Source organism: Bufo bufo, chromosome 3 (genome assembly GCF_905171765.1).
Source record: "Bufo bufo chromosome 3, aBufBuf1.1, whole genome shotgun sequence".
NCBI classification, from domain to species: domain Eukaryota; kingdom Metazoa; phylum Chordata; class Amphibia; order Anura; family Bufonidae; genus Bufo; species Bufo bufo.
In genome coordinates this window covers 705,504,626-705,531,340 of record NC_053391.1, presented here as the reverse complement: position 1 = coordinate 705,531,340, position 26,715 = coordinate 705,504,626, and the positions used below count along the sequence as shown (strand labels likewise).

At 50.2% G+C, this 26,715-nt stretch overlaps 1 protein-coding gene across 1 annotated transcript in view; it reads right to left on the bottom strand.

Moving 5' to 3' along the window:
• The window catches only part of DNHD1 (dynein heavy chain domain 1), a 108,575-nt gene that overhangs the window by 37,785 nt on the left and 44,075 nt on the right, over positions 1 to 26,715 (bottom strand). Inside the window, exons 13-26 of the mRNA XM_040426760.1 lie at positions 26,432 to 26,708; positions 23,145 to 23,272; positions 22,848 to 23,046; positions 22,657 to 22,748; positions 22,209 to 22,425; positions 17,658 to 17,783; positions 17,332 to 17,408; positions 14,355 to 17,247; positions 14,183 to 14,279; positions 11,522 to 11,672; positions 6,864 to 7,140; positions 4,620 to 5,889; positions 1,809 to 1,975; positions 122 to 302 (exon numbers count right to left, since the gene is read on the bottom strand). Of these exons, the coding sequence (XP_040282694.1) occupies positions 122 to 302; positions 1,809 to 1,975; positions 4,620 to 5,889; positions 6,864 to 7,140; positions 11,522 to 11,672; positions 14,183 to 14,279; positions 14,355 to 17,247; positions 17,332 to 17,408; positions 17,658 to 17,783; positions 22,209 to 22,425; positions 22,657 to 22,748; positions 22,848 to 23,046; positions 23,145 to 23,272; positions 26,432 to 26,708 (6,152 nt within the window). The remainder of the gene's footprint in view (positions 1 to 121; positions 303 to 1,808; positions 1,976 to 4,619; positions 5,890 to 6,863; positions 7,141 to 11,521; positions 11,673 to 14,182; positions 14,280 to 14,354; positions 17,248 to 17,331; positions 17,409 to 17,657; positions 17,784 to 22,208; positions 22,426 to 22,656; positions 22,749 to 22,847; positions 23,047 to 23,144; positions 23,273 to 26,431; positions 26,709 to 26,715) is intronic.

The window sequence follows — 26,715 nt, the reverse complement described above, 5'->3', positions numbered from 1 at the left end:
GAGGATCTCCCCTCCTTTATACCCTTCCCTGTGGTATGAGTGACAAGGCTTGGGGCAAGGCCTTGGAATGTCGTTCTCGAGCTGAGTATTCCTCCAGTGTTATTACTTCTCCCGCTCTCACCTTTCCTCCTCTGTGTCTATTACATCCTGGAGTTCTGAGGAGACCTTCAGGTAAATCTGTATGAAGCTGATGAAGGCTCCTGGTGTGGTCAGTGGGAGATGTGGCCACATCCGGTGACAATAGTTCTGGGCCAGGAGGTGGATGGAGGACATAACTCTGGAGATGTTGGAGGTTAGTGAACCTAATAAGAAGGGACACAGATGAGACTGAGGGCCCCTGGGAACTAAACGAAATGCAGTAAAGTCATCGTACATCCCATAGTCCTCAGGCATCTCTGCTCATGGGAACAGTGGATCTTGGTAGAACATCTAAAGAGATGAAGCCAATCTCAATCAGTCGCCACAGAAAGTGGCCATAATAGTCACACGGATAGAAAGGCTTCCGGAAAACCATAGTGCATCGTGCGAGTGCGATCCTGGCTGCTATCGTCTTGGCATGTGCTGACATTAGGGGATTGTAACTTTTTATCCGATAATGCTAAAATAAAGTCCCATTAAACATAGATACATATAACCGTCATCTACCACATATGGATGACTATAGGCTGTGGGTGCACCATGTATAGTGGGAGGGGCAGGATTTGAGGGTTAGTGGCCACAGCTGTGACTACTCACGATTCAGTAGTCAACCAGATAGTAGTTAAGCCAAAGCCTAAGGCCTCATGCACACGGCCGTTGTTTTGGTCCGCATACGAGCTGCCGTTTTGGCGGCTCGGATGCGGACCCATTCACTTCAATGGGGCCGCAAAAGATGCGAACAGCACTCCGTGTGCTGTCCGCATCCGTTGCTCCGTTCCGTGGCCCCGCTAAAAATATATAACATGTCCTATTCTTGTCCGCGCTTTGCAGACAATAATAGGCAATTATATTGAAGGCTGTCCGTGCCGTTCCGCAAATTGCTCTGGCGCGAAGAATCAGGCTATTTAAAGAGTGCCCAGGACTGGGATGGTTGGCCATGACTAATATCAACTGGCATATCACCAGGGCCATTGTGCCCATCTTTATCTGATCCCCTGAGGAACCTCTACACTCGAAATAGGGGAAACGCGTCGGGAAGGGAAGATTACAAATGGATGATGGGATACTAGTGTAGGAAGGGTCAGCCATCGAGAAGTGGGGCCGCCCCTTTCGGGTGATTACTCTGCTTTTAGGCAGGGAATGCTAGTATTATAGGGTAAGAATCCCAAAAGTAAATCTGTGTGCGCCCCTAGAGCTATACCAGGTGGACATTGTCCAGAATCAGAAGACGTCTTTCTCTGTGATCGGAGGCAGTCTATTCCAAATGATGACGTCTCACAGAACCTGATATGTCATCTGGAGAAGGCTTTGGCTTAACTACTATCTGGTTGACTACTGAATCGTGAGTAGTCACAGCTGTGGCCACTAACCCTCAAATACTGCCCCTCCACTATACATGGTGCACCCACAGCCTATAGTCATCCATATGCGGTAGATGACGGTTATATGTATCTATGTTTAATGGGACTTTATTTTAGCATTATCGGATTAAAAGTTATGTTTTAAGTAGGTTTAATCCAGTGAATCCGCTAATAATTTACCTCCAATAGTATCCAGTTAATTTGATGCATGTGCTGACATTAACCTCATTAATCCATACTGGAAATGTAACACTGCTTCCATCAGCAGTCCATCTGTACTGGTCTAGGACCATACGGACAAGCTCTCACCGCGTATCGGAGAACCGCCCAGAAGCTTCTCTGCAATATTCTGGAGAGATGTAAAGCTCCATGGATGATACACGTCTGTGTAGGTGAATTTCGTGAGCTGTGGGAACCGGGCATCAATCTTCTGAAGGAATATCACATGAAGGTTATTGCGTACCTGGATACTGTACCTAGGAGAAGACAACCTATGAATAAGTCCATTTCCTGCCTCGTATCCCCTGTACTACACAGTCACTATTGCTAGTTCTTACTTCATGCCCCATGATATGTGCCCCGTCATGTCTACTTCCTTCCCCATATGTGCCCCGTCATCTGTACTTCCTTCCCCATATGTGCCCCGTCATCTGTACTTCCTTCCCCATATGTGCCCCGTCATCTGTACTTCCTGCCCCATGTAATGTGCCTCGTCATCTCTACTTCCTGCCCCATGTAATGTGCCCCGTCATGTCTACTTCCTGCCCCATGTAATGTGCCTCGTCATCTCTACTCTCTGCCCCATGTTATGTGCCCCGTCATGTCTACTTCCTGCCCCATGTAATGTGCCCCGTCATCTGTACTTCCTGCCCCATGTAATGTGCCCCGTCATGTCTACTTCCTGCCCCATGTAATGTGCCTCGTCATCTCTACTCTCTGCCCCATGTAATGTGCTTTGTCATCTCTACTTCCTGCCCCATGTAATGTGCCCCGTCATGTCTACTTCCTGCCCCATGTAATGTGCTTCGTCATCTCTACTTCCTGCCCCATGTAATGTGCCCCGTCATGTCTACTTCCTGCCCCATGATACATGCCCTGTCATCTCTACTTCCTGCCCCATGTAATGTGCCCCGTCATCTGTACTTCCTGCCCCATGTTGTGTGCCCTGTCACCTCTTCCTGCCCCATATAATGTGCCCTGTCATCTCTTCTTTATGCCCAATGATACATGCCCCGCCATCTGTAATTCCTGCCCCATGTAATGTGCCCCGTCATCTGTACTTCCTGCCCCATATAATGTGCCCCGTCATCTGTACTTCCTGCCCTATGATACATGCCCCGTTATCCCTACTTCCTGCCCCATGTTATGTGCCCCGTCATCCCTAGATCATGCCCCATGTTATGTGCCCCGTCATCTCTACTTCCTGCCCCATGTATTGTGCCCCGTCATCTGTACTTCCTGCCCCATGGTGTATGCCCTGTCACCTCTTCGTGCCCCGTCATCTGTACTTCCTGCCCCATGGTGTATGCCCTGTCACCTCTTCCTGTCCCATGTTATGTGTCCTGTCACCTCTTCCTGCCCCATTTGATGTGTCCTGTCATCTGTTCTTGCCCCATTGTGTGTGCCCCGTCACCTCTTCTTGCCCCATTGTGTGTGCCCCGTCACCTCTTCTTGCCCCATGGTGTGTGCCCCGTCACCTCTTCTTGCCCCATGGTGTGTGCCCCGTCACCTCTTCTTGCCCCATGGTGTGTGCCCAGTCACCTCTTCTTGCCACATGGTGTGTGCCCCATCTCCTCTTCTTGCCCGATGTTGTGTGCATGGTCATTTCTTCTTCCTGCCTTACGCTGTGTCCTGTTACACTTACTTTCTGTATTATGTCCCTGTTATCCCTACTTCCTGCCCCTTGTCATGTTTCCTATCCCTAGGACCGCATTTGCCATGAGGTGAGATGATTATCAAGCCTAAGGAGGCAGTCGACCTACCTCTGGGAGGGGGGCAGTTTACGGTGCAGTATGGGAGCCTCTGGCTGCTAGGCCTGAAGCCTGTGAGACAATAGAACAGTGCATGCCCCCACAGCTGACGGAGATTAAAAAAATTCACTGCAGAACTTCAGGAGGGTGACTTTCTCCCTGCAGCTCACGCTCAGATAGCGCAGTGCAGCTGTCTGAGCGTGAGCGGTTAAAATGGACATCCCCGTGTCCGTCCATGCCCTTCCCCAGATGGAGGACAGGGGGTCAGAAAGCCGGCCCTCTGACTACCCTAGGCCACAGGCATTTAAATTTTTCTTCCTCAGGCAGCAGAGAACCTAGTAATAGTATCAGACCTGTGTGTCCCCCATTATCCTTTCTGCCTTGTGTTGTGTTCTTTTATCCCTACTTCCTGAATCATGTTGTGTCTTGTCATCCCTACTTCCTGGTTCTTGCCGTGTGTCCTGTCATCCCTACTTCCTGGTTCTTGCCGTGTGTCCTGTCATCCCTACTTCCTGGTTCTTGCCGTGTGTCCTGTCATCCCCACTTCCTGGTTCTTGCCGTGTGTCCTGTCATCCCCACTTCCTGGTTCTTGCCGTGTGTCCTGTCATCCCCACTTCCTGGTTCTTGCCGTGTGTCCTGTCATCCCCACTTCCTGGTTCTTGCCGTGTGTCCTGTCATCCCCACTTCCTGGTTCTTGCCGTGTGTCCTGTCATCCCCACTTCCTGGTTCTTGCCGTGTGTCCTGTCATCCCCACTTCCTGGTTCTTGCCGTGTGTCCTGTCATCCCCACTTCCTGGTTCTTGCCGTGTGTCCTGTCATCCCCACTTCCTGGTTCTTGCCGTGTGTCCTGTCATCCCTACTTCCTGGTTCTTGCCGTGTGTCCTGTCATCCCTACTTCCTGGTTCTTGCCGTGTGTCCTGTCATCCCTACTTCCTGGTTCTTGCCGTGTGTCCTGTCATCCCTACTTCCTGGTTCTTGCCGTGTGTCCTGTCATCCCTACTTCCTGGTTCTTGCCGTGTGTCTTGTCATCCCTACTTCCTGAATCATGTTGTGTCTTCTCATCGCTCCTTCGTGCCCCATATAGTGTGACTGGTGCCCGTTTCTTGGTCACACACAATACTGTTGATACATGAACCTCTCATGCTCCTTACCTCTCTCTCAGTGACTTTTTGCTGGCTCTTTTATTGCAGTTTTTCTCATTCATTTGTACCATGGCTTGCAGTATGGTCTCCTCCTGTTCTGCACTGTACAGTCCTGGAAACGTTCCCTCACGTATTACAGCTTCCAGTTCCCTTTGTGGGGTTTCTTCTCCGGCCAGGATTGCTGCTGAAGACCCTTGTACACCAGCTCTCCAGCAAGCCTCCCGGATTATAGCATGACATTCTTCTGGGTTCTCCTTACCACTGAGCTCCAGCAGTGTACACTTCGTGAGCTGGGCAGCTAGTCGTGCCAGACTTCTCCTCCCTGTTCCAGAGTATTTTGCTAGCAGTACAATGTGTCCCCTTGGGAGATGGAGAACTCGGGTGAGGCGGCCAAGATGATGGCAATCATCAGAACTGAGGGTCAGGTTGTGATCAGTCTGCACTTTACTTGGCCTCACTTGTGATCCATAACTGTATTCATGAAGAAAGTCCTTGAGATCGTCATCACCCACCAGCAGCTCTGGGGGTAAAAGGAATTTCCCAGGTGAAGGACTTTGATTACAGGATAGATCCAGTTCTGGTCCTACATCTTCAGGTGTGGCCACATCTGTCTCCATGTCTGTAACCATTAGCTTGCCATCTTCTTTGCTCGTCAGTTCTATTGTCCCGGCACCATCTGCGGCTGCCATGTTCTCAGACATGTGATGACTGCTGAACGTTCTCAGTACACAACCTTGTAAGAGCTCCCTGAACACTTTAATCTCTTCATGAGTCTCCAGACCATCTCCAAATGTACACAAAGCTTCACGTGACCACAGTCGAACAATAGCACATTGTGTAAGATCTGTTGCTGAAATACTGGCATTTAGCATGGCTGGCAGATTGGCCCCAGGAGATGGACAGAGAAAGGTCATGCTCTGGAGCAATCTGTGCAGGTGGTGAAGGGAGAAGCAGTATTTTGCTGGAAGAGCTGTGGTGACTTGGTGGTACAGACTAATGGAAGCTGCAGCCAAGGCTTCACTAAACTCTTTAGGTTGCTGAATGGGTGTTGACTTTAACCAATTCATAAACCGAGGGCTGAAAAGACTGATCAGAACATCTGAACTGGATGGGGTCATCACAAGCACACAAAACAGGCGACTGAGTCTTGGGCACAGTGGTCTACAGCCGTCTTCAGGAGGTGACATGGTGGCCAGGAAGCCATACTGTGATCCAGGTTCGGTGTCTGACACAATCTGACGTACAACCTCCAGGGCTGGCTGTGTCCCGCTCTCAGGGTCTGTGAGGACAGAGATGTTATTACCGATGAGTTGCATCAGCTAGTGGACACATGTCATCCTCACACTATCTATGGTGACATGACTCAAGACAATTGAAAGCCATGGTGAACCCTACAATCAGAAGTGCTGTAATTATGTACTGTTCAGTCACATGTAATTAAAGGGGTTGTATGAGGTTAGAAAAACATGGAGGCTTTTTACCAGAAACAACGCCACTCTTGGCCATGTTGTTTCTGTGTTAGATCCTGGACGCCGGCAGCCAACTGGCAGCGTCGGCATCCAGTTCCCATGGTCATGTGACCTGCAGGGTGGGGGTATTTAAACAGGCAATTGCTGGCCACATTTGCCTGTGATTTGGTCTGCTTAGCCTCACTAGCCTTTGCCTCGTCATTATTCTCTAGTTTTGGACTGTGTTTCTGGACCTGCCTCTGACTGCCGATTTTGCCATTGTGAATCCTGTTGCCTGATGTCTCCCTGGATCTTGACCCCGTCTCCGTTTGTACCTTGACGTGACTCGCTGTGCCTGACTCAGCTTGGTATCGTTACCCTTTTTGTCTACTGATTTTGGCTGTTGTTCTCTCCTGGTTTTGACCCAGTCCATCCGTTTATTCCTCCTGGTTTGCTATTCTAACCTATCATTTTAGGTGCCTGTCTGTCATTAAGTTTTTATCCCATAGGCCCCCGCACCTAGTCAGGAAGGGACCATCGTCTAGTTGTGGCTGTTGTTTAGGGCAAATCGTGCCAGTGGGTAGAGACAGTGATTGTGGGCAGAGCTTTAGGACTGCACTGTACCCTACGGTGACAGTTATACAGTTATTGCAGCCGAGTCCCATGAAAGTCAATGGAAACAACCCACTCCATGCAACACACTGAATTCACCTTCACTGATGGGATGCTTTCTTACCCTGAAAGGATTTACACTTTTCTAATATGTACAGTCAAAAACCCAAGCATATGCCGTTACCCAACCTACCAGCCCAGGCTTCATGCAGATCATCCAGGATGAAGAGTTGTCTTGCCCGAAGTGCTCTTACTCTCGTCAGCTCCATGGTGGAAGAAGCTTCGTGTTGGGTTGTAAGGAGTTGTCGTAGATATCCTGCTTGTAGCATGGAATTAAATGGAATCCGTGTGGAGGTTGCTCCAGAAGGGACCAATAATTGGGTCAGGGTGGTCTTTTCACTACCAGGAGCACCTACCAATAATACTGGGTGTCCAGACAGGACCATGCATCGAGCAGCATAGAGGAGACTCTAAAACATTCACAGGCAGGCAAAGGGAAGACAGGTGAGTGGTGGGAATACAGGTGAGCAGAGGGGAAGACAGGTGAGTGGTGGGAAGACAGGTGAGCAGAGGGGAAGACAGGTGAGTGGTGGGAAGACAGGTGGACAGAAGGGAAGACAGGTGAGTGGTGGGAAGACAGGTGGACAGAAGGGAAGACAGGCGGGCAGTGGGAAGACAGGTGGACAGAAGGGAAGACAGGCGGGCAGAGGGGAAGACAGGCGGGCAGAGGGGAAGACAGGCGGGCAGAGGGGAAGACAGGCGGGCAGAGGGTAAGACAGGCGAGTGGTGGGAAGACAGGCGGACAGAAGGGAAGACAGGTGAGTGGTGGGAAGACAGGCGGGCAGAGGGGAAGACAGGTGAGTGGTGGGAAGACAGGCGGGCAGAGGGGAAGACAGGTGAGTGGTGGGAAGACAGGTGGACAGAAGGGAAGACAGGTGAGTGGTGGGAAGACAGGTGAGTGGTGGGAAGACAGGTGGACAGAAGGTGTGGCGAAACCAACCTCGCCACTGTGTTTTGGAGAGGCCTGTTTATCCGCCTCTTGCCCCAGGATTATGGGCCATATACTAACTTTTAAACCCCTGAACCTATTCAAGTGAATTTTGGATAGGTTTGTCCCCAAGTTATACTGTTTAAATTGATGTAAGTTATATGTATGGCCAATGTAAACTCACAAAGTTGTAACAATTTATAATAAGTGTAACTTGTCAGCTTGGGAGGAAAATGCTGGGTGTGTTTCTATTGTGCCATTGTCCCATTGTGTGTTTAAATGGTGATGTCTGTTCTGTTGTCCTCACATGTGTATTGGCGATCTCCCTTTGTCCTCAGAGATAATTGGATTGCTCCTCAGGTTGTCTGGACAGAGAGGAGGAGACCATGATGCATTGTGGGGATATGTTGTCCTATGTCACAGTCTTCATTCTGGTCCTCTGGGGGCGTGAACGATTGGTTGCTGTAGTTACATTGTATGGGTTGTAAATTACTGATTGGTTGTATTTCAAACCCCTGTGGGCAGTACTATGTTTGTGGTTTATGAATAAAAGAGGCTGTACGTGAAGTACAGTCAGACCACTGCTTGACCCTCAACACGGAGCCTTGTCTCGTTATTGGGGGGATTCGCTGTATGCTGTTAGAGACTGATTGCCAGGAGTGTAAGCTGATTCCTGTTCGTCTGCTAGCAGCTATTCGTGAAGTTCCAGTTTGGAGTGCTATTTTGTATCCAGTTCGGGAGTTTGGTGTATCCTGCAGTAGCTGTGCCTGTCTCTCAGAAAGGGGCTTATCGCCTAAACGGATTTTAACCCCTTGTCTGCTGAATCGGACCGTTACATTGGTGGCAAGCAGCGGGATCGTTCCTACAGCCAGAAGGACAGCTACAGGAGACACCATTTCTTTGGATTCTACAATTTAAAGGCAACGCATGTCCCAGTACAGCGACCCTGACAGCACCAGGATGCAACCAGCAGTGTTATACGAGGAGGAGGACCTGGATGGCCGGGATGCATTAAGGAAAGGCATCTGGTACCAGGCCCTGGATAAGGTACAATACCAGTGGGGTGAGAGTCTCCCCAGTGAAGAGCAGCGGTTGCAGAAGCAAGTGGCCCTGCGGATGCCCTTCCTGGGAGAGCAGCCCCTGGAGGTATGGGTGAAGGAACTAGAGCACCGGGTATGGCAGGAGCTATGGCTGGAGGATGCCTACCAGGCGCTTTGGTGGTATATGGCACAGTATATACCCTGGACAGCTGAGCATGACAAGCCAGAGGGAGAGGAGTTTTATGGTCCTGGCTTGTTATGGGAGTCCTTTGCAGAGCCTGACTTTGGGAGCCCTGCACAGTCCAGACTTCAGGACATTTTCTATGAGAGGGAGGCTAGGCATGAGTGGGATGACCCCCATGAGGTAGAGCAAGACCTGGCTCACCTAGCAACCCTGGAGTGGGAACTGGAGCAGGACTACCGAGATCTCTTCCACTCCATTGGGAAGGCTCAGCAGGACAGTAAGGTGACAGACCCAGATCCAGACCCATTCAGCTGGGCAGATATTGTAGAGTGTTACTGGGAAGGACCCCAGGTGGCCGGTAGAGATGGGACCGAGGTCTCTCCACCGGTCCTGCAGGGAATTGGGAGCCCAGTCTCCATTCCCCAGCGGCAGTGTGAAGTGCAAGGAGAGGAGAGCAGCGTCCTCCCTCCCCAGCGGCAGGCTGAGTTACAGGGGGCAGAGGTAGTTGTTCCTGCCCCCCAGCAGCATGATTTTTTGGGAATCGGGAGCCCAGTCTCCATTCCCCAGCGGCCGAGTGATGTGTCGGGAATTGGGAGCCCAGTCTCCATTCCCCAGCGGCCGTGTGATGTACAGGGAATTGGGAGCCCAGTCTCCATTCCCCAGCGGCAGGCGGAGTTACTGGGGGCAGAGACAGTCGGTCCTGTTCCCCAGCGGCAGAGTGTCCAGCAGGGAATAGAGAGCCCAGTCTCCTTTCCCCAGCAGCAGGACACTGTATTGGGAGCGGAGATGGTCGGTCGCCCTCCCCAGCGGCTGGAAGTATGTATGGGAGAGGAGCTCGTTACCCCCTCTCCCCAGCGGCAGCTTAACGCACCAGGGGGAGACAGTAAGCCCCACAACAGTGCAGATGGGACCGTGGTCTCTGCACTTACAGCACAGGGGGTAGAGACAGTCGGTCTCCCCCTCCAACAACCAGGCTCCAACCAGGCTTCTTCCATGGTAACGCTGGCACCAGGGCAGAGTACCGCTGATACCTGCCCACAAAGCAACCTCCACTCCAAGCCAGGGAGCAACACAGAGACCGGGAGTACCAGCTTCCAACATAACCTTGGTGGACTCACTGGACAGAGACAGGCTACCCAATGCAACAGGTCCAGTATTGGGTTGTGGGTGGGCTGCCAGACTAACTCAGGTACCGACCGGCGTGAGGTCAGGTATCTGGTTAGTCTTCCCTGGGGGGAGATGTGTGGCGAAACCAACCTCGCCACGGTGTTTTGGAGAGGCCTGTTTATCCGCCTCTTGCCCCTGGATTATGGGCCATATACTAACTTTTAAACCCCTGAACCTATTCAAGTGAATTTTGGATAGGTTTGTCCCCAAGTTATACTGTTTAAATTGATGTAAGTTATATGTATGGCCAATGTAAACTCACAAAGTTGTAACAATTTATAATAAGTGTAACTTGTCAGCTTGGGAGGAATATGCGGGTGTGTTTCTATTGTGCCATTGTCCCATTGTGTGTTTAAATGGTGATGTCTGTCCTGTTGTCCTCACATGTGTATTGGCGATCTCCCTTTGTCCTCAGAGATAATTGGATTGCTCCTCAGGTTGTCTCCGGGACAGAGAGGAGGAGACCATGATGCATTGTGGGAATATGTTGTATCTGTCCTATGTCACAGTCTTCATTCTGGTCCTCTGGGGGTGTGAACGATTGGTTGCTGTAGTTACATTGTATGTCTTGTAATATACTGATTGGTTGTATTTCAAACCCCTGTGGGCAGTACTATATTTGTGGTTGAATAAAAGAGGCTGTACGTGAAGTACAGTCAGACCACTGCTTGACCCTCAACACGGAGCCTTGTCTTGTTATTGGGGGGATCCGCTGTATGCTGTTAGAGACTGATTGCCAGGAGTGTAAGCTGATTCCTGTTCGTCTGCTAGCAGCTATTCGTGAGGTTCCAGTTTGGAGTGCTACTTTGTATCCAGTTCGGGAGTTTGGTGTATCCTGCAGTAGCTGTGCCTGTCTCTCAGAAAGGGGCTTATCGCCTAAATGGATTTTAACCCCTTGTCTGCTGAATCGGACCGTTACAGAAGGGAAGACAGGCGGGCAGAGGGGAAGACAGGCGGGCAGAGGGGAAGACAGGTGAGTGGTGGGAAGACAGGTTAGCAGAGGTGAAGACAGCTGAGTGGTGGGAAGACAGGTGGACAGAAGGGAAGACAGGTGAGTGGTGGGAAGACAGGTGGACAGAAGGGAAGACAGGTGAGTGGTGGGAAGACAGGTGGACAGAAGGGAAGACAGGCGGGCAGAGGGGAAGACAGGCGGGCAGAGGGAAAGATAGGTGAGTGGGGGGAAGACAGGCAGGCAGAGGGGGAAGACAGGCAGGCAGAGGGGGAAGACAGGCAGGCAGAGGGGAAGACAGGCGGGCAGAGGGAAAGATAGGTGAGTGGGGGGAAGACAGGCAGGCAGAGGGGGAAGACAGGCAGGCAGAGGGGGAAGACAGGCAGGCAGAGGGCAAGACAGGCTGGCAGAGAGGGAAGACAGGCGGGCAGAGGGGAAGAGAGGAGAGCCATGGGAAGAAAGGAGGGGATTGGTGGAGAAGAGACAGGTGAGCATAGGTAAAATGTCCAGCCATTGCACTCACCTCGGGTTGGTCTGCTCTGAGATTTGCTATGAGGGTCAGACCATCAAGTGCAGGAGTCACATCAAACACAGATGCGTCCTGTGGAAGTTGAGCTTGTAGGACGCACTGTACAAGAGATTTCCTCAAGAATCCATCAAATACGGAGCGATGTCTGCAGAGGAAAGGATGAAGGATCTTTATTGGTGAGGACATTTAGTTACATAGCCTTCCTACCCATCACTGCATTACAGGACATGGAAGCAGAAGATCTCTGGCAGTTCAAAGGTTACTGCACAGCTGGTCAGTCACAGTCATGGACATAGTGAAGAAGTGCCATGTCCCAAGCCGGGGGATTGTCTACCATAGACTGAGACAGTGCAGACAGGCCATGGAGCTAACTAGATCCTTCCATTGGTCTTCAGACAAGTTTTATGGAATGCAATATGGTGGATGCAGGAGTTGCACCTGGTGCCTGATACGAGGTGAATACATCACACATCTGGAAGAATCTATGACACCTGACAGTACTGGACATGAGGAAAGTAATACCCCAGCTCACACCAATATGGTACGATTGCTAATATTAAAAGGGTTTTTCCAGAATTTTGATACTGATCTATCCTCTGGTTAGGTCACCAGTATCTGGCCGGTGGAGGTCCGACACCTGGGACCCCCACCTATCATCTGTTCGGGAAGGCACCGGCACTCCTGTGAGTGCTGCAGCCTTCTACAGCCTTCCATAGGCCAGTGATGATACGTTCATCAGTCACGTGGCCTAGGAGCAGCTCAGCCCCATAGAAGTGAATGGGACTGAGTGCGATACCAAGCACGGCCACTAAACAATGTGCGGTGCTGCGCTTGGTGAGCGGGAAGAAGGCCGCGGCACTCACAGGAGCACCGCTGCCACCTCAAACAGCTGATCGGAGGGGTCCCGGGTGACCTCCACTGGTGTTGTATCAGTGTATCCTGAGACCTGTGGTTCTTCGGCCTCTCATTGCGGCTAGCATCATAGTTCTTGTCCTGGATGTCTTACTGGGGTCTCTAGCAGAGCAGGGTCCGTTCTGCTGTGTCATCACCATCTCCCATCTGCTCTACTGCCAGATTCTGTTTCTTATAACCCTCCGGCTGTTATTCTGCTGTAAGTCCTGGGGGTATCCGAGTACCACGAGGCACTGTCAGTGCTTGGGAAGGCGAGTGTCATGGTGGACTCTAGTCTTGAGAACATTCCCAATATTTCATGGCCTGCCCGTCTACTCTACTGATGGTGGTGGGGATAGGGTCCCTCTGTGAGAGGCTAAGTTCAGGGATCGATGATGTCCTACAGGCTACTTGAGATGAAGGAAGCAGGGACGTTTCTCGTGGATTTGATCATTTTCAGTGGAATATCCAGTATATTCTGGGACCACATAATGACAAAATCTTTAATTGTGGAATAATCTGCAACTTCTCTCGTCATACTTTGAAATGTGGGGTTAGTGTTAGGGTAAATCCGCATCATATCCGCCAGAGATGGACATAAATAATAGCTGAGGCCTATGCCAGCTCATACTGGTGTTGACAGTCTTTTGCGCGGACTCCCTGGAAATGAGCCAAACTAAGGCCTTTCCCTCGTCACACATTTGGCAGACTCTGCGCTGACGGACTTTATGCTCGGCCTGGCGCTCGTCATTCTAGTCTTAGGACATCTTCCCTTACGAGTTCATTGTCATGAGGATATGTGCGTCACGTGCGCTTCTTGCCACCACCCGGTTGTTGTGCTGTAAGTCCTGGCGGTATCCGAGTCTCAGGAGACATTGTAAGTGATTGGGAAAGAGGCCTGAAGTCCACTTCTCCAGTATTAACACCGATCTCATCAGACACTGGGGTCATGGGGACCACCCTGGGCAGGGAGGACGCTAATACTCACTGTTCCTTCCCGACAATCATCTGCTCACTAGTGGAGGAGACCACTGCTATTACATGCAGCGATCTCCTCCTCAGTATACCGTCACTCGCCCCCCATACTGACTCATTGTTTGCCAGCAGCATATCGCGATTAGACACCACATCTGTCGTCTGCCAACCAAGAGTTTTTTTTTAACCTGTCAAAAGATTTGGGTTGCCAGATGAATGAGCTCGTTCATCGGGCAATCGGCGGCCTTATTAGACTGCCAGGTTTTAGTGAGAACACTCGTTAGCGGTCATCTGCCGAAAAATCGAGCAGTGTAATAAAGCCTTTAGCTCCAATGAAGGGAAATCTTAATGCTTCAGCAGACAGGACATTGTGGACAATTGTATGGTGACAACTATGTGGGGACCGTTTGGTGAAGACCCTTTTCTGTTCCTCCATGACTGCGCCCCAGTGCACAAAGCTTCATAAAGGGTTGAGCGAGTCTGGAAGAACCTGACCAGCCGCACAGAGCCCCACCTCAACCCCAGAATGGAGGCTGCTCCAACATCAGCGTCTGACCTCACAAGTGATCTTCTGGATGAAGGAGTAAAAATTCCCACAGGCACTCTCCAAAATCTTGTAGAAAGCCTTCCTAGAGGAGCAAAAGCGGAATCTTCCCAGAAGAGCAAGGATCAGCTCCATATTAATGTATATGGACGTAGAATGGAAAGTCAGAAAAGGTTCTAGAGGTGGAACGTAGGGGGGTCCTAGATATGTCATATATTATACATACACATACAATATTATCTTACCTGGGATGTAGGTGGCCACCAAAAGCCCAGATGAAGGCATAGAGGAAGAAGGTCTGTGCCCGCAGGTGGTTGTCGGACAGGACGCTCTCTTTGCCTTCTATAGAGAATGAGAATCTATGAAGAAGCGTGGTGCAGGTGACATAACCAGTCATGCATTATTACGCTGCGTTACCTTCAGATCCCGGTGCTGTGTCCCGTGGCTCCTCCATATCTGCTCTATGTTCTGGCTGGATGGGAGCCCGATGGGAACTGTCTCGGAGGAGATGTTGATCCATAAGAGCTTGAAGTATTGTGCAGAAGGAGGAGACCTGGTGGACTCCATGTGCAGTGTGTCTCTGTTTTGCAGGGTGAGGATGGAGGACGGTGGAGCAGTGTTCCTCCAAGAAGCAGAGGGTTCTGGGTATCAGTTGTTCACTCAGTGTGCGCAGCTTGTGCTGGGTTCTGCGAGAGATGCCAAACCTCATATACATGCTGGACAGAGAGGCCTTCAGGACTGTCCTCCATGTTTCTTGGCCCCCACAGTACACAAGGCTGCACTCTGAGGACATAGCAGGACTGAGAGCAGATGTGTCCGACATCTCGAACAACAATTTAATCCTGTCCGTAAGATGCAGCTGTTGACCACTGGTCAATGTTAACATGGGCTGCTGGCCAAAGAGGCAAGAAATGGGCTCCACCCAGGTGGGGGCCGCTGACCCATCCAGTATTACCCATTTCCGGACTGCAGCCTCTTGAATTGTTCCGTGAAGGATCCTAGAGAAAACACCGATACCGTCTGTCCTTCCGCCAAGAAGCTCAGTGGGACTTAGACTGTTGGGGTAGATATGGATGCTTTGAACAGACTGGTATGAAGGGCTCATGGGAGCATTCATGGCTGCTTCGCTGGCATCCAGATGGTTCAGTGCCTGCTGCAGAGTCTTCCAGCAGGTGGTTTTTCCACAGCCTGAAGGACCTGTCAGGAGGACACCTGAAGTATGCTGTATTGCTTGGAAAAGCTGCATAACATTATTATTGAGTTCTGCGTGACCTTCCAGACCTGACACATGAAGATGCTGCTGAAGGGATAAAACAGCTACAGTCTCATCATAGAGCAGTGGCGGCACAGACACTGGAAATACACTTCTCAGAATGTCCATCAGGTGAACATGTGCAGAAACTGGATGTCTGGACCACAGGGAAGAAGCCAAGAGAGCTGTCACTACCCTCGTCTCTTCCTGCAGACTGGTGGTCACAGTGGTGCATCCAGATTCCATAAGAAGCGGAGATTGGGGCTGGTCGGGGGATCTTATGGCTCCTATATCTAACCTCAATAGGACAATAGCTTTCTGGAGTACGTTCCTTAGTAGAGGAAGGACAGAAATAGCTGGAACAGCCCCCGACTCCTCGGCTAGTTGGAGGAAGAAGGACAGTTTCTTGGCCAAAGGAAAATGTTCTTGGAAACCTGCAGAAAGAAGAGCGAGTTCTGCAATGTTCTGCAGGTCAGGAGGGCAGAATGATACTGGTCTGAGGAGAAGACGGAGGTTACATGGGAGGTTGACTGAAGAATCCATGTGAGGAAGGGTCACAAAGCAGCCATAACTTCTCATCACTGACAGTGTTCTTTCCTCAAGCTGGACATTTCCTATTATCTCCGTACTTCTGTCTATATGCCCACAAAACTCTCCTTTCTTCATCAAAGCTTCACAGGAAGACTGGATGTCAGAAAACAGTTGTCCTAACGACACCAGGACATCTTCGCTTAGTCTGTCAGCATTGTCCAGTATTAGCCACGCACCGCCCTGAAGAGCCCCTTGCAGATGTAGAGTCAGGCGGGTGACATTCAGCCCAGCCCAGCACTTCAGCACCACCACCTGACGACCAAGGGCACAGCCAAAAGCCACCAGGGTCTGGGTTCTAAGGCCTTCATCTTGGCTAATGAAAGCCCCACATTGATAATGCTCGAGCGCCAGTATTAAGCCCAGAGATGTTTTTTCAGAGACTGCTGAGTCCATGATCTTCATGTCCAACCCTACATATTCATATTTGTATGGTAATATATGCCCCAACATATCCACAAAACATAGGGGAGATGAGGACACCTGGCGCTCTCCTCCATGGCATGCTGGTTGCATCTCACCAGCATCCTCCTGCATGCCCGATTGTGTGGGTGCCCTGTACTTCATCAGTTTGGCCCATGAGAAGCAATCTAAAGTATGTATCCTGGTATCCAGCAGGCTTAATGTTCTGTCTCGTTGTAGAATGGCCAGGCTGATCCATGCAGATAGGAAGGCCAGTTCCTGGTGGACAGAAGCCGTCGATTTGCATTGCTCTCTGGCGCCTTGTCTCAGTTTCTGGACCAAGATCTCTATCTTCAGATTTCGGTGCTCTCCAAGTCGTGAGCTCTGGTCAGTGAGGATGAGTTTTTCCACTTCTTCACACCACAACACTTCCTCTGTGACTATTAGGCACTGGAGGTGATAGGACATCCCATGTTGTACCCACCACTGTAGGGCACTATGGTGAGGGGGCTGGTGGAGGTCACTTAGTCGACCTTTGCTCAGACATACAGTTAACTCTTCTTTAAGACTTTCTTGAACTCTTTGTTCCAGTTCTATCAGCCATGAGACAGTCCTTGGGTTCCATTTAATGGGAGGATTTAAGTTCAGTGCGTCGCCATATTTCCCAATAATGCCCACAGTGTCATGGCTGCTAATAAGTGGGAAGCCTGAAGATTCAGGTGGCTGAGCTTGGAATAGGACATCTGTAAACTGAGGGAAGCATAAGAGAGCACAGGGCAGTCGATCTGAAGGATCTGGAGAGGCAGCAAGGACATTGATCACATCCTGATCACTGAGAAAGAAGAGTCGCGGGAAGTCACAGCGGAAGGTATACATCACATTACCCATAGTCGCTATGATGTCCTCCATGATATGGATGCCCCTCTGAAGGGCAGAGCACAACGAATCACCATAGAAATGCCACTCTCGTCTCTTGCTTGGCGTCAATATCGATAAAACCAGAGGATCGAGCACCGTTACTTCCAGAAAGGAGCGGTAACTCTGGTCAACGGACTGGAATTCTGTCACCTGAAAAGAATACAAAATTAATTCTGGAGCTTGTTCCATTCTCTACTGAATACATCTCATGAGCATCAGGGCCTGGGCACCCACCATCTCCATCTCACTCTGAATTTTAGTCAGAAAAACCCATTTCCTCTGAAAAGTGATCCAAAGGTCCAGAACTTGATCTGTAAATAGGAAAAGATGCATAAAGCAAGAAGCTAGTGAGCCAAGAACTCCAAGTCCACGTCGTCCTATCAAGAATTGATAAACATGGTGGCTTATTGAGATGGAGGAGTGAGGGGCAGATGTGGATGGCTGGATAGATGGAGGAGTGAGGGGCAGATGTGGATGGCTGGATAGATGGAGGAGTGAGGGGCACATCTCTCTGTCACCATATACTCTCAGCTCATGAAGTGGGTTATAGAGAAAGTTACCAAGATTTGTAAGTTTTTGGATCCATCTTGAGATTTCATCACGTTGACAAGCAGAATAAGGAGAGCCCCTGATTGTCTGAAGGGACAGCAGGCTGTCTTCAATTACACAGCAGAGAGAACGTGTGTCTGAAAGAAAGAAAGAGGGCGTCACGTGGAGGAGGATGCACTCTAGAAGATCAAAAACCATCGGCACAATATCACAAGACCCAATGTGATGACTGTCGTACCTCATAAAATAAATGGTCATCCAGCTCATGGTTAAATTACAGAAATTAATAGAGCAGGTGAAATATATGTGCCACTATGCAGACATAATGTAGACAGATGGATACCACAGACAGCAGGATGATGGGCAGAGGAGATGACTGGATAGATGGAGGAGTGATGGGCAGAGGAGATGGCTGGATAGAAGGAGGAGAGATGGGCAGAGGAGGTGACTGGATAGATGGAGGAGTGATGGGCAGAGGAGGTGACTGGATAGATGGAGGAGTGATGGGCAGAGGAGGTGACTGGATAGAAGGAGGAGAGATGGGCAGAGGAGGTGACTGGATAGATGGAGGAGTGATGGGCAGAGGAGGTGACTGTATAGATGGAGGAGTGATGGGCAGAGGAGGTGACTGTATAGATGGAGGAGTGATGGGCAGAGGAGATGGCTGGATAGAAGGAGGAGAGATGGGCAGAGGAGGTGACTGGATAGATGGAGGAGTGATGGGCAGAGGAGGTGACTGTATAGATGGAGGAGTGATGGGCAGAGGAGATAACTGTATAGAAGGAGGAGTGATGGGCAGAGGAGATGACTGGATAGATGGAGGAGTGATGGGCAGAGGAGATGACTGGATAGATGGAGGAGTGATGGGCAGAGGAGGTGACTGTATAGATGGAGGAGTGATGGGCAGAGGAGATAACTGTATAGATGGAGGAGATGACTGGATAGAAGGAGTGAAGGGCACAGGAGATGACTGTATAGATGGAGGAGTGATGGGCAGAGGAGGTGACTGTATAGATGGAGGAGTGATGGGCAGAGTAGATGACTGTATAGATGGAGGAGTGATGGGCAGAGGAGATGACTGGATAGATGGAGGAGTGATGGGCAGAGGAGGTGACTGTATAGATGGAGGAGTGATGGGCAGAGGAGATGGCTGGATAGAAGGAGGAGAGATGGGCAGAGGAGGTGACTGGATAGATGGAGGAGTGATGGGCAGAGGAGGTGACTGTATAGATGGAGGAGTGATGGGCAGAGGAGGTGACTGTATAGATGGAGGAGTGATGGGCAGAGGAGATGGCTGGATAGAAGGAGGAGAGATGGGCAGAGGAGGTGACTGGATAGATGGAGGAGTGATGGGCAGAGGAGATGACTGTATAGATGGAGGAGTGATGGGCAGAGGAGATAACTGTATAGAAGGAGGAGTGATGGGCAGAGGAGATGACTGGATAGATGGAGGAGTGATGGGCAGAGGAGATGACTGGATAGATGGAGGAGTGATGGGCAGAGGAGGTGACTGTATAGATGGAGGAGTGATGGGCAGAGGAGATGACTGTATAGATGGAGGAGATGACTGGATAGAAGGAGTGAAGGGCACAGGAGATGACTGTATAGATGGAGGAGTGATGGGCAGAGGAGGTGACTGTATAGATGGAGGAGTGATGGGCAGAGTAGATGACTGTATAGATGGAGGAGTGATGGGCAGAGGAGATGACTGTATAGATGGAGGAGTGATGGGCAGAGGAGATGAATGTATAGATGGAGGAGTGATGGGCAGAGTAGATGACTGTATAGATGGAGGAGTGATGGGCAGAGGAGATGACTGGATAGATGGAGGAGTGATGGGCAGAGGAGATGACTGTATAGATGGAGGAGTGATGGGCAGAGTAGATGACTGTATAGATGGAGGAGTGATGGGCAGAGGAGATGACTGTATAGATGGAGGAGTGATGGGCAGAGGAGATGACTGTATAGATGGAGGAGTGATGGGCAGAGGAGATGACTGTATAGATGGAGGAGTGATGGGCAGAGGAGATGACTGGATAGATGGAGGAGTGATGGGCAGAGGAGATGACTGGATAGATGGAGGAGTGATGGGCAGAGGAGGTGACTGTATAGATGGAGGAGTGATGGGCAGAGGAGGTGACTGTATAGATGGAGGAGTGATGGGCAGAGGAGGTGACTGGATAGATGGAGGAGTGATGGGCAGAGGAGGTGACTGGATAGAAGGAGGAGTGATGGGCAGAGGAGGTGACTGTATAGATGGAGGAGATGACTGGATAGAAGGAGTGAAGGGCACAGGAGATGACTGGATAGAAGGAGGAGTGATGGGCAGAGGAGGTGACTGTATAGATGGAGGAGTGATGGGCACAGGAGATGACTGTATAGCTGGAGGAGTGATGGGCAGAGGAGATGACTGGATAGATGGAGGAGTGAAGGGCACAGGAGATGACTGGATAGAAGGAGGAGTGATGGGCAGAGGAGGTGACTGGATAGAAGGAGGAGATAACTGGATAGAAGGAGTGAAGGGCAGAGGAGATGACTGTATAGATGGAGGAGTGATGGGCACAGGAGATGACTGGATAGAAGGAGGAGTGATGGGCACAGGAGATGACTGGATAGAAGGAGTGATGGGCACAGGAGATGACTGTATAGCTGGAGGAGTGATGGGGAGAGGAGATGACTGTATAGATGGAGGAGTGATGGGCACATGAGATGACTGTATAGCTGGAGGAGTGATGGGCAGAGGAGATGACTGTATAGATGGAGGAGTGATGGGCAGAGGAGATGACTGGATAGAAGGAGTAATGGGCACAGGAGATGACTGGATAGAAGGAGGAGTGATGGGCACAGGAGATGACTGTATAGCTGGAGGAGTGATGGGCAGAGGAGATGACTGTATAGATGGAGGAGTGAAGGGCACAGGAGATGACTGGATAGAAGGAGGAGTGATGGGCAGAGGAGGTGACTGGATAGAAGGAGGAGATAACTGGATAGAAGGAGTGATGGGCAGAGGAGGTGACTGTATAGATGGAGGAGTGATGGGCAGAGGAGATGACTGTATAGATGGAGGAGTGAAGGGCACAGGAGATGACTGGATAGAAGGAGGAGTGATGGGCAGAGGAGGTGACTGGATAGAAGGAGGAGATAACTGGATAGAAGGAGTGAAGGACAGAGGAGATGACTGTATAGATGGAGGAGTGAAGGGCACAGGAGATGACTGGATAGAAGGAGGAGTGATGGGCAGAGGAGGTGACTGGATAGAAGGAGGAGATAACTGGATAGAAGGAGTGAAGGACAGAGGAGATGACTGTATAGATGGAGGAGTGATGGGCAGAGGAGGTGACTGTATAGATGGAGGAGTGATGGGCAGAGGAGGTGACTGTATTGATGGAGGAGTGATGGGCAGAGGAGATGACTGGATAGAAGGAGTGATGGGCACAGGAGATGACTGGATAGAAGGAGGAGTGATGGGCACAGGAGATGACTGTATAGATGGAGGAGTGATGGGCAGAGGAGATGAATGTATAGATGGAGGAGTGATGGGCACAGGAGATGACTGTATAGATGGAGGAGTGATGGGCAGAGGAGATGACTGTATAGATGGAGGAGTGATGGGCAGAGGAGATGACTGTATAGATGGAGGAGTGATGGGCAGAGGAGATGACTGTATAGATGGAGGAGATGACTGTATAGATGGAGGAGTGATAGGCAGAGGAGATGACTGTATAGATGGAGGAGTGAGGGGCAGATGTGGATGACTCGATAGATGGAGGAGTGAGGGGCAGATGTGGATGGCTGGATAGATGGAGGAGTGAGGGGCAGATGTGGATGACTGGATAGATGGAGGAGTGAGGGGCAGATGTGGATGGCTGGATAGATGGAGGAGTGAGGGGCAGATGTGGATGACTGGCTAGATGGAGGAGTGAGGGGCAGATGTGGATGGCTGGATAGATGGAGGAGTGAGGGGCAGATGTGGATGACTGGATAGATGGAGGAGTGAGGGGCAGATGTGGATGGCTGGATAGATGGAGGAGTGAGGGGCAGATGTGGATGACTGGATAGATGGAGGAGTGAGGGGCAGATGTGGATGGCTGGATAGATGGAGGAGTGAGGGGCAGATGTGGATGACTGGAGAGATGGAGGAGTGAGGGGCAGATGTGGATGGCTGGATAGATGGAGGAGTGAGGGGCAGATGTGGATGACTGGATAGATGGAGGAGTGAGGGGCAGATGTGGATGGCTGGATAGATGGAGGAGTGAGGGGCAGATGTGGATGACTGGAGAGATGGAGGAGTGAGGGGCAGATGTGGATGGCTGGATAGATGGAGGAGTGAGGGGCAGATGTGGATGACTGGAGAGATGGAGGAGTGATGGGCAGAGGAGATGACTGGATAGATGGAGGAGTGAGGGGCAGATGTGGATGGCTGGATAGATGGAGGAGTGAGGGGCAGATGTGGATGACTGGATAGATGGAGGAGTGAGGGGCAGATGTGGATGACTGGATAGATGGAGGAGTGAGGGGCAGGCATGGTGTAAATACTTAGAGTTAGGTTTGTATCCCCTTACCAGCTAGAAGGAAGGTGCCAGTGTCTTGGGTGCTGTACCCTTTGGCACGGTCCCTGAATTTTCCACTTGGCGGTCTCTTGAATAGGTCAGGAGCGGGATCCTCTCTAGTGACACAGAGGAGGAATCTGACCAGACGGAATTCTCTTTCTTGCCAGAATGTCTGAATCTTCTCAAAGTCCTGTAAGACAGAGAACTCTGCACGTGCTTGGAGCAGGGTCTAAATGGATAAAACAGAACAAATGAGGTCTGGAGTCTGGCAGCCAGCCCACAGAATTTGGACTGCAGCTCTGTAGGGGAATGGAGTGGAAGACCTGATATCTCTAAGGATTAGTAGGAGATACAGTTATGCAGCATTACAAGCAGATCTTAAGAACATGTCATGATAAGACATTCACTTCTCTTGGGAATACGCAGTAAGTATCCCACTGCCCGGGTTCTCCACCCTGACCTTGTGAATTTGTTCCTGCTCCTTCAGGATCGGGTCCGACAGCAGCTCCATCAGAGTTAGAGTCTCTGGCTCTTCAGAGGTCTTCCCCATCACTAAAAGAACATGGAATTAACTGGTTAATAATCAGCGGCGTGGCCACAGAACAGAAAAAGGACATTCAAAACTAGACAAATTAAAACTCCTAAAGTTACCTTCAAAGATGGCTGCCCAGTGCTTGTGCTTAACAGCAGGGTCCAGCAATGACTGGAGCAGAGGAAGGTGCTGAGAGAAATCCTGAAGACAACCCCGCACACTTTGTAGAATAGGGTCCTCATCCAGGAGTATTAGCATAAGGTCCTGCAGACTATTCTCCCACTGCTGCAGCTTCTCTCTCATCTGCTCAATGTTTACCTATAGAAGGAGATGTAATGAGGTGGAGCACTGAGGAGCACCATGCATCCCAGAGGACACAGACTCCTGTGCCTTAGAAATAAGACACTGGTTATTACCTTCATGAAGGGCCTGAGCTTCCAGGCTGTGATCTGCTCTCTGCATCTGGACAGCAGTTTCCAAGAGTCTTGCCGCGCCTGAATCTGCTTCTCCCCAACAAAGATTGTCGAGAAGTCAAAGCTTTTACCTACAGAAAGTCAAGTGTGTTATATTAACTCCACAAGAGCAGAACGTGGTGGAGACACGCAGTTGGCAGAAAATGGTGGAGAAGACCCGCCAGGAGAATATAGTAGAGACAAGAAGTCGGGATAACATGGTGCAAATGAGAAGTGAGGAAAACATGGCACAGAAATGCAGCTGGGAGAACATAGTGGAGACAAAAGGCTGGGGTAACATGTTGGAAACAAACAGTGAGGAGAACATGGTGGAGACATGCAGCTGGGAGAACGTGGTGGAGAAGACCAGCCAGGAGAACATGGTTGAGACATGCAGCTGGGAGAACGTGGTAGAGAAGACCAGACAGGAGAACAAGGTTGAGACAAAAAGCTGGGGCACCATGGTTGAAATCACCAGTGAGGAGAACATGGTGGAGACATGCAGCTCACAGAATGCATTGGAGAGGACCAGAAAACATGGTGGTGACAAGAGCCTGGGGTACCATGGTGGAAAAAAGCAATGAGGAGAACATGGTGGAGACATGCAGCTGGGAGAACCATGTAGAGAAGACCAGCTGGAAGTGAGCAGTCAGGAGAATTTGGTAAAGACATGTAACTAAGAGAATGTGGTGGAGGAGACCAGAAAACATGGTAGAGGCAAGAAGTTGGGGTATCATGGTGGAAATGAGCAGTCAGGAGAACATGGTGGAGACGTGCAGCTGGGTGAACGCGGTAGAAACCAGCTAGAAGAAGATCGTGGAGACAGACAGCAAGGGTAACATGGTGGAAACAAGCAATGAGGAGAACATGGTGGAGACATGCAGCCTGGAGAAGGTGATGGAGAAGACCAGCCAGGAGAATATGGTGGAGACAAGAAGCTGGAGTACCATGGTGGAAATGAGCAACGAGAAGGAGGGTGCCAGTGATATAACTATCTGACATACACATGTTCACATTATGTATGATGAACATACATGGCCAATACATTGATCTAATATTGGAGGGTCCTCGTAGCTACAGTCAGGTAGGGCAGCACGTAGATATGAGCAGGAAGGATGAGATCTCTCTGCTTAAATGGCCCCCGTGGCTGTGTGGAACATGTTTTGGCTTTCTGTGATGGCGTTCTCTCTCTCAGGGACGGGTTTACTATTTACAGGGTTGTATGCAACAAATGTATGAACACGAGGGTCCTGACTGGGATTTTCCCTTCGTATTCCTGGGTAATGGTCACCATCAAACAACACTACAACCAATCAGCGTGAGGTTTAGATTCAACCAATGAGCATGAACTCTAGTCTTCAATGTCGCACTGTCCAATAAGATCTCCTCCACATGTAAATGGGCAAAAATGGGGAAAGAAAAGAAAGAAAATGGGAAGTCAAGAACAGGCTGGAGGCATGGAGGTGACACCTCTGTGGGTATGAGGTGGGACAAGAGCGGGAACACTCGCTGTCTCTGGATCTGATGATCTAAACAAAGCTTCATCTCCGGAAAAGAATCGGGGGCATCCATCCTGGATGTTACCCAGCGGTGGTAGTGATGGACTCTTTCTTCTCCAATTACATGGTAGTAAATTTCATACAACATTCTGGTCCCAAGAATCAGATAATGTCTTCAACAACACAGCAATAAAGGGGATGTAGAGATGAGGGAGCACAGAGATAAAGGGGATGTAGAGATGAGGGAGCACAGAGATAAAGGGGATGTAGAGATGAGGGAGCACAGAGATAAAGGGGATGTAGAGATGAGGGAGCACAGAGATAAAGGGGATGTAGAGATGAGGGAGCACAGAGATAAAGGGGATGTAGAGATGAGGGAGCACAGAGATAAAGGGGATGTAGAGATGAGGGAGCACAGAGATAAAGGGGATGTAGAGATGAGGGAGCACAGAGATAAAGGGGATGTAGAGATGAGGGAACACAGAGATAAAGGGGATGTAGAGATGAGGGAGCACAGAGATAAAGGGGATGTAGAGATGAGGGAGCACAGAGATAAAGGGGATGTAGAGATGAGGGAGCACAGAGATAAAGGGGATGTAGAGATGAGGGAGCACAGAGATAAAGGGGATGTAGAGATGAGGGAGCACAGAGATAAAGGGGATGTAGAGATGAGGGAGCACAGAGATAAAGGGGATGTAGAGATGAGGGAGCACAGAGATAAAGGGGATGTAGAGATGAGGGAGCACAGAGATAAAGGGGATGTAGAGATGAGGGAGCACAGAGATAAAGGGGATGTAGAGATGAGGGAGCACAGAGATAAAGGGGATGTAGAGATGAGGGAGCACAGAGATAAAGGGGATGTAGAGATGAGGGAGCACAGAGATAAAGGGGATATAGAGATGAGGGAGCACAGAGATAAAGGGGATGTAGAGATGAGGGAGCACAGAGATAAAGGGGATGTAGAGATGAGGGAGCACAGAGATAAAGGGGATGTAGAGATGAGGGAGCACAGAGATAAAGGGGATGTAGAGATGAGGGAGCACAGAGATAAAGGGGATGTAGAGATGAGGGAGCACAGAGATAAAGGGGATGTAGAGATGAGGGAGCACAGAGATAAAGGGGATGTAGAGATGAGGGAGCACAGAGATAAAGGGGATGTAGAGATGAGGGAGCACAGAGATAAAGGGGATGTAGAGATGAGGGAGCACAGAGATAAAGGGGATGTAGAGATGAGGGAGCACAGAGATAAAGGGGATGTAGAGATGAGGGAGCACAGAGATAAAGGGGATGTAGAGATGAGGGAGCACAGAGATAAAGGGGATGTAGAGATGAGGGAGCACAGAGATAAAGGGGATGTAGAGATGAGGGAGCACAGAGATAAAGGGGATGTAGAGATGAGGGAGCACAGAGATAAAGGGGATGTAGAGGTGAGGGAGCACAGAGATAAAGGGGATGTAGAGATGAGGGAGCACAGAGATAAAGGGGATGTAGAGATGAGAGAGCACAGAGATAAAGGGGATGTAGAGATGAGGGAGCACAGAGATAAAGGGGATGTAGAGATGAGGGAGCACAGAGATAAAGGGGATGTAGAGATGAGGGAGCACAGAGATAAAGGGGATGTAGAGACATAGGGACAGGGAGGTAATGTGACACAGATGAGGGAGACATAGGACAATGGGACAGACACAGGAAGATATGGAGAGAATGAGACATGGAGACAGAAGAACATGGAGATAGCTATTGCTTCCTCACCTTGTAGGACCTGACGGGAGTGACTAAAGTCTCGCAGCTGAGACAGAGAAGAACACAACTTGTGGTGCAGACTTCCCAGATCTCTCAGAATTACAGCCACCTTCTGGTCGGGGTCTCTGTAATGATCAGAGGAGGACGCTGCGATCAGATCTTCTGCCTCTTTATAACAGGCCTGGAATGAATGCTCCAGGCTGCTGGACATGGAGGAGAGGTGACTGCTCAGGAACTTAGATGAAGTCTTCAGGAAATGCTGGAACATGTCCCAGGTTTCTGTCAACTAAGAA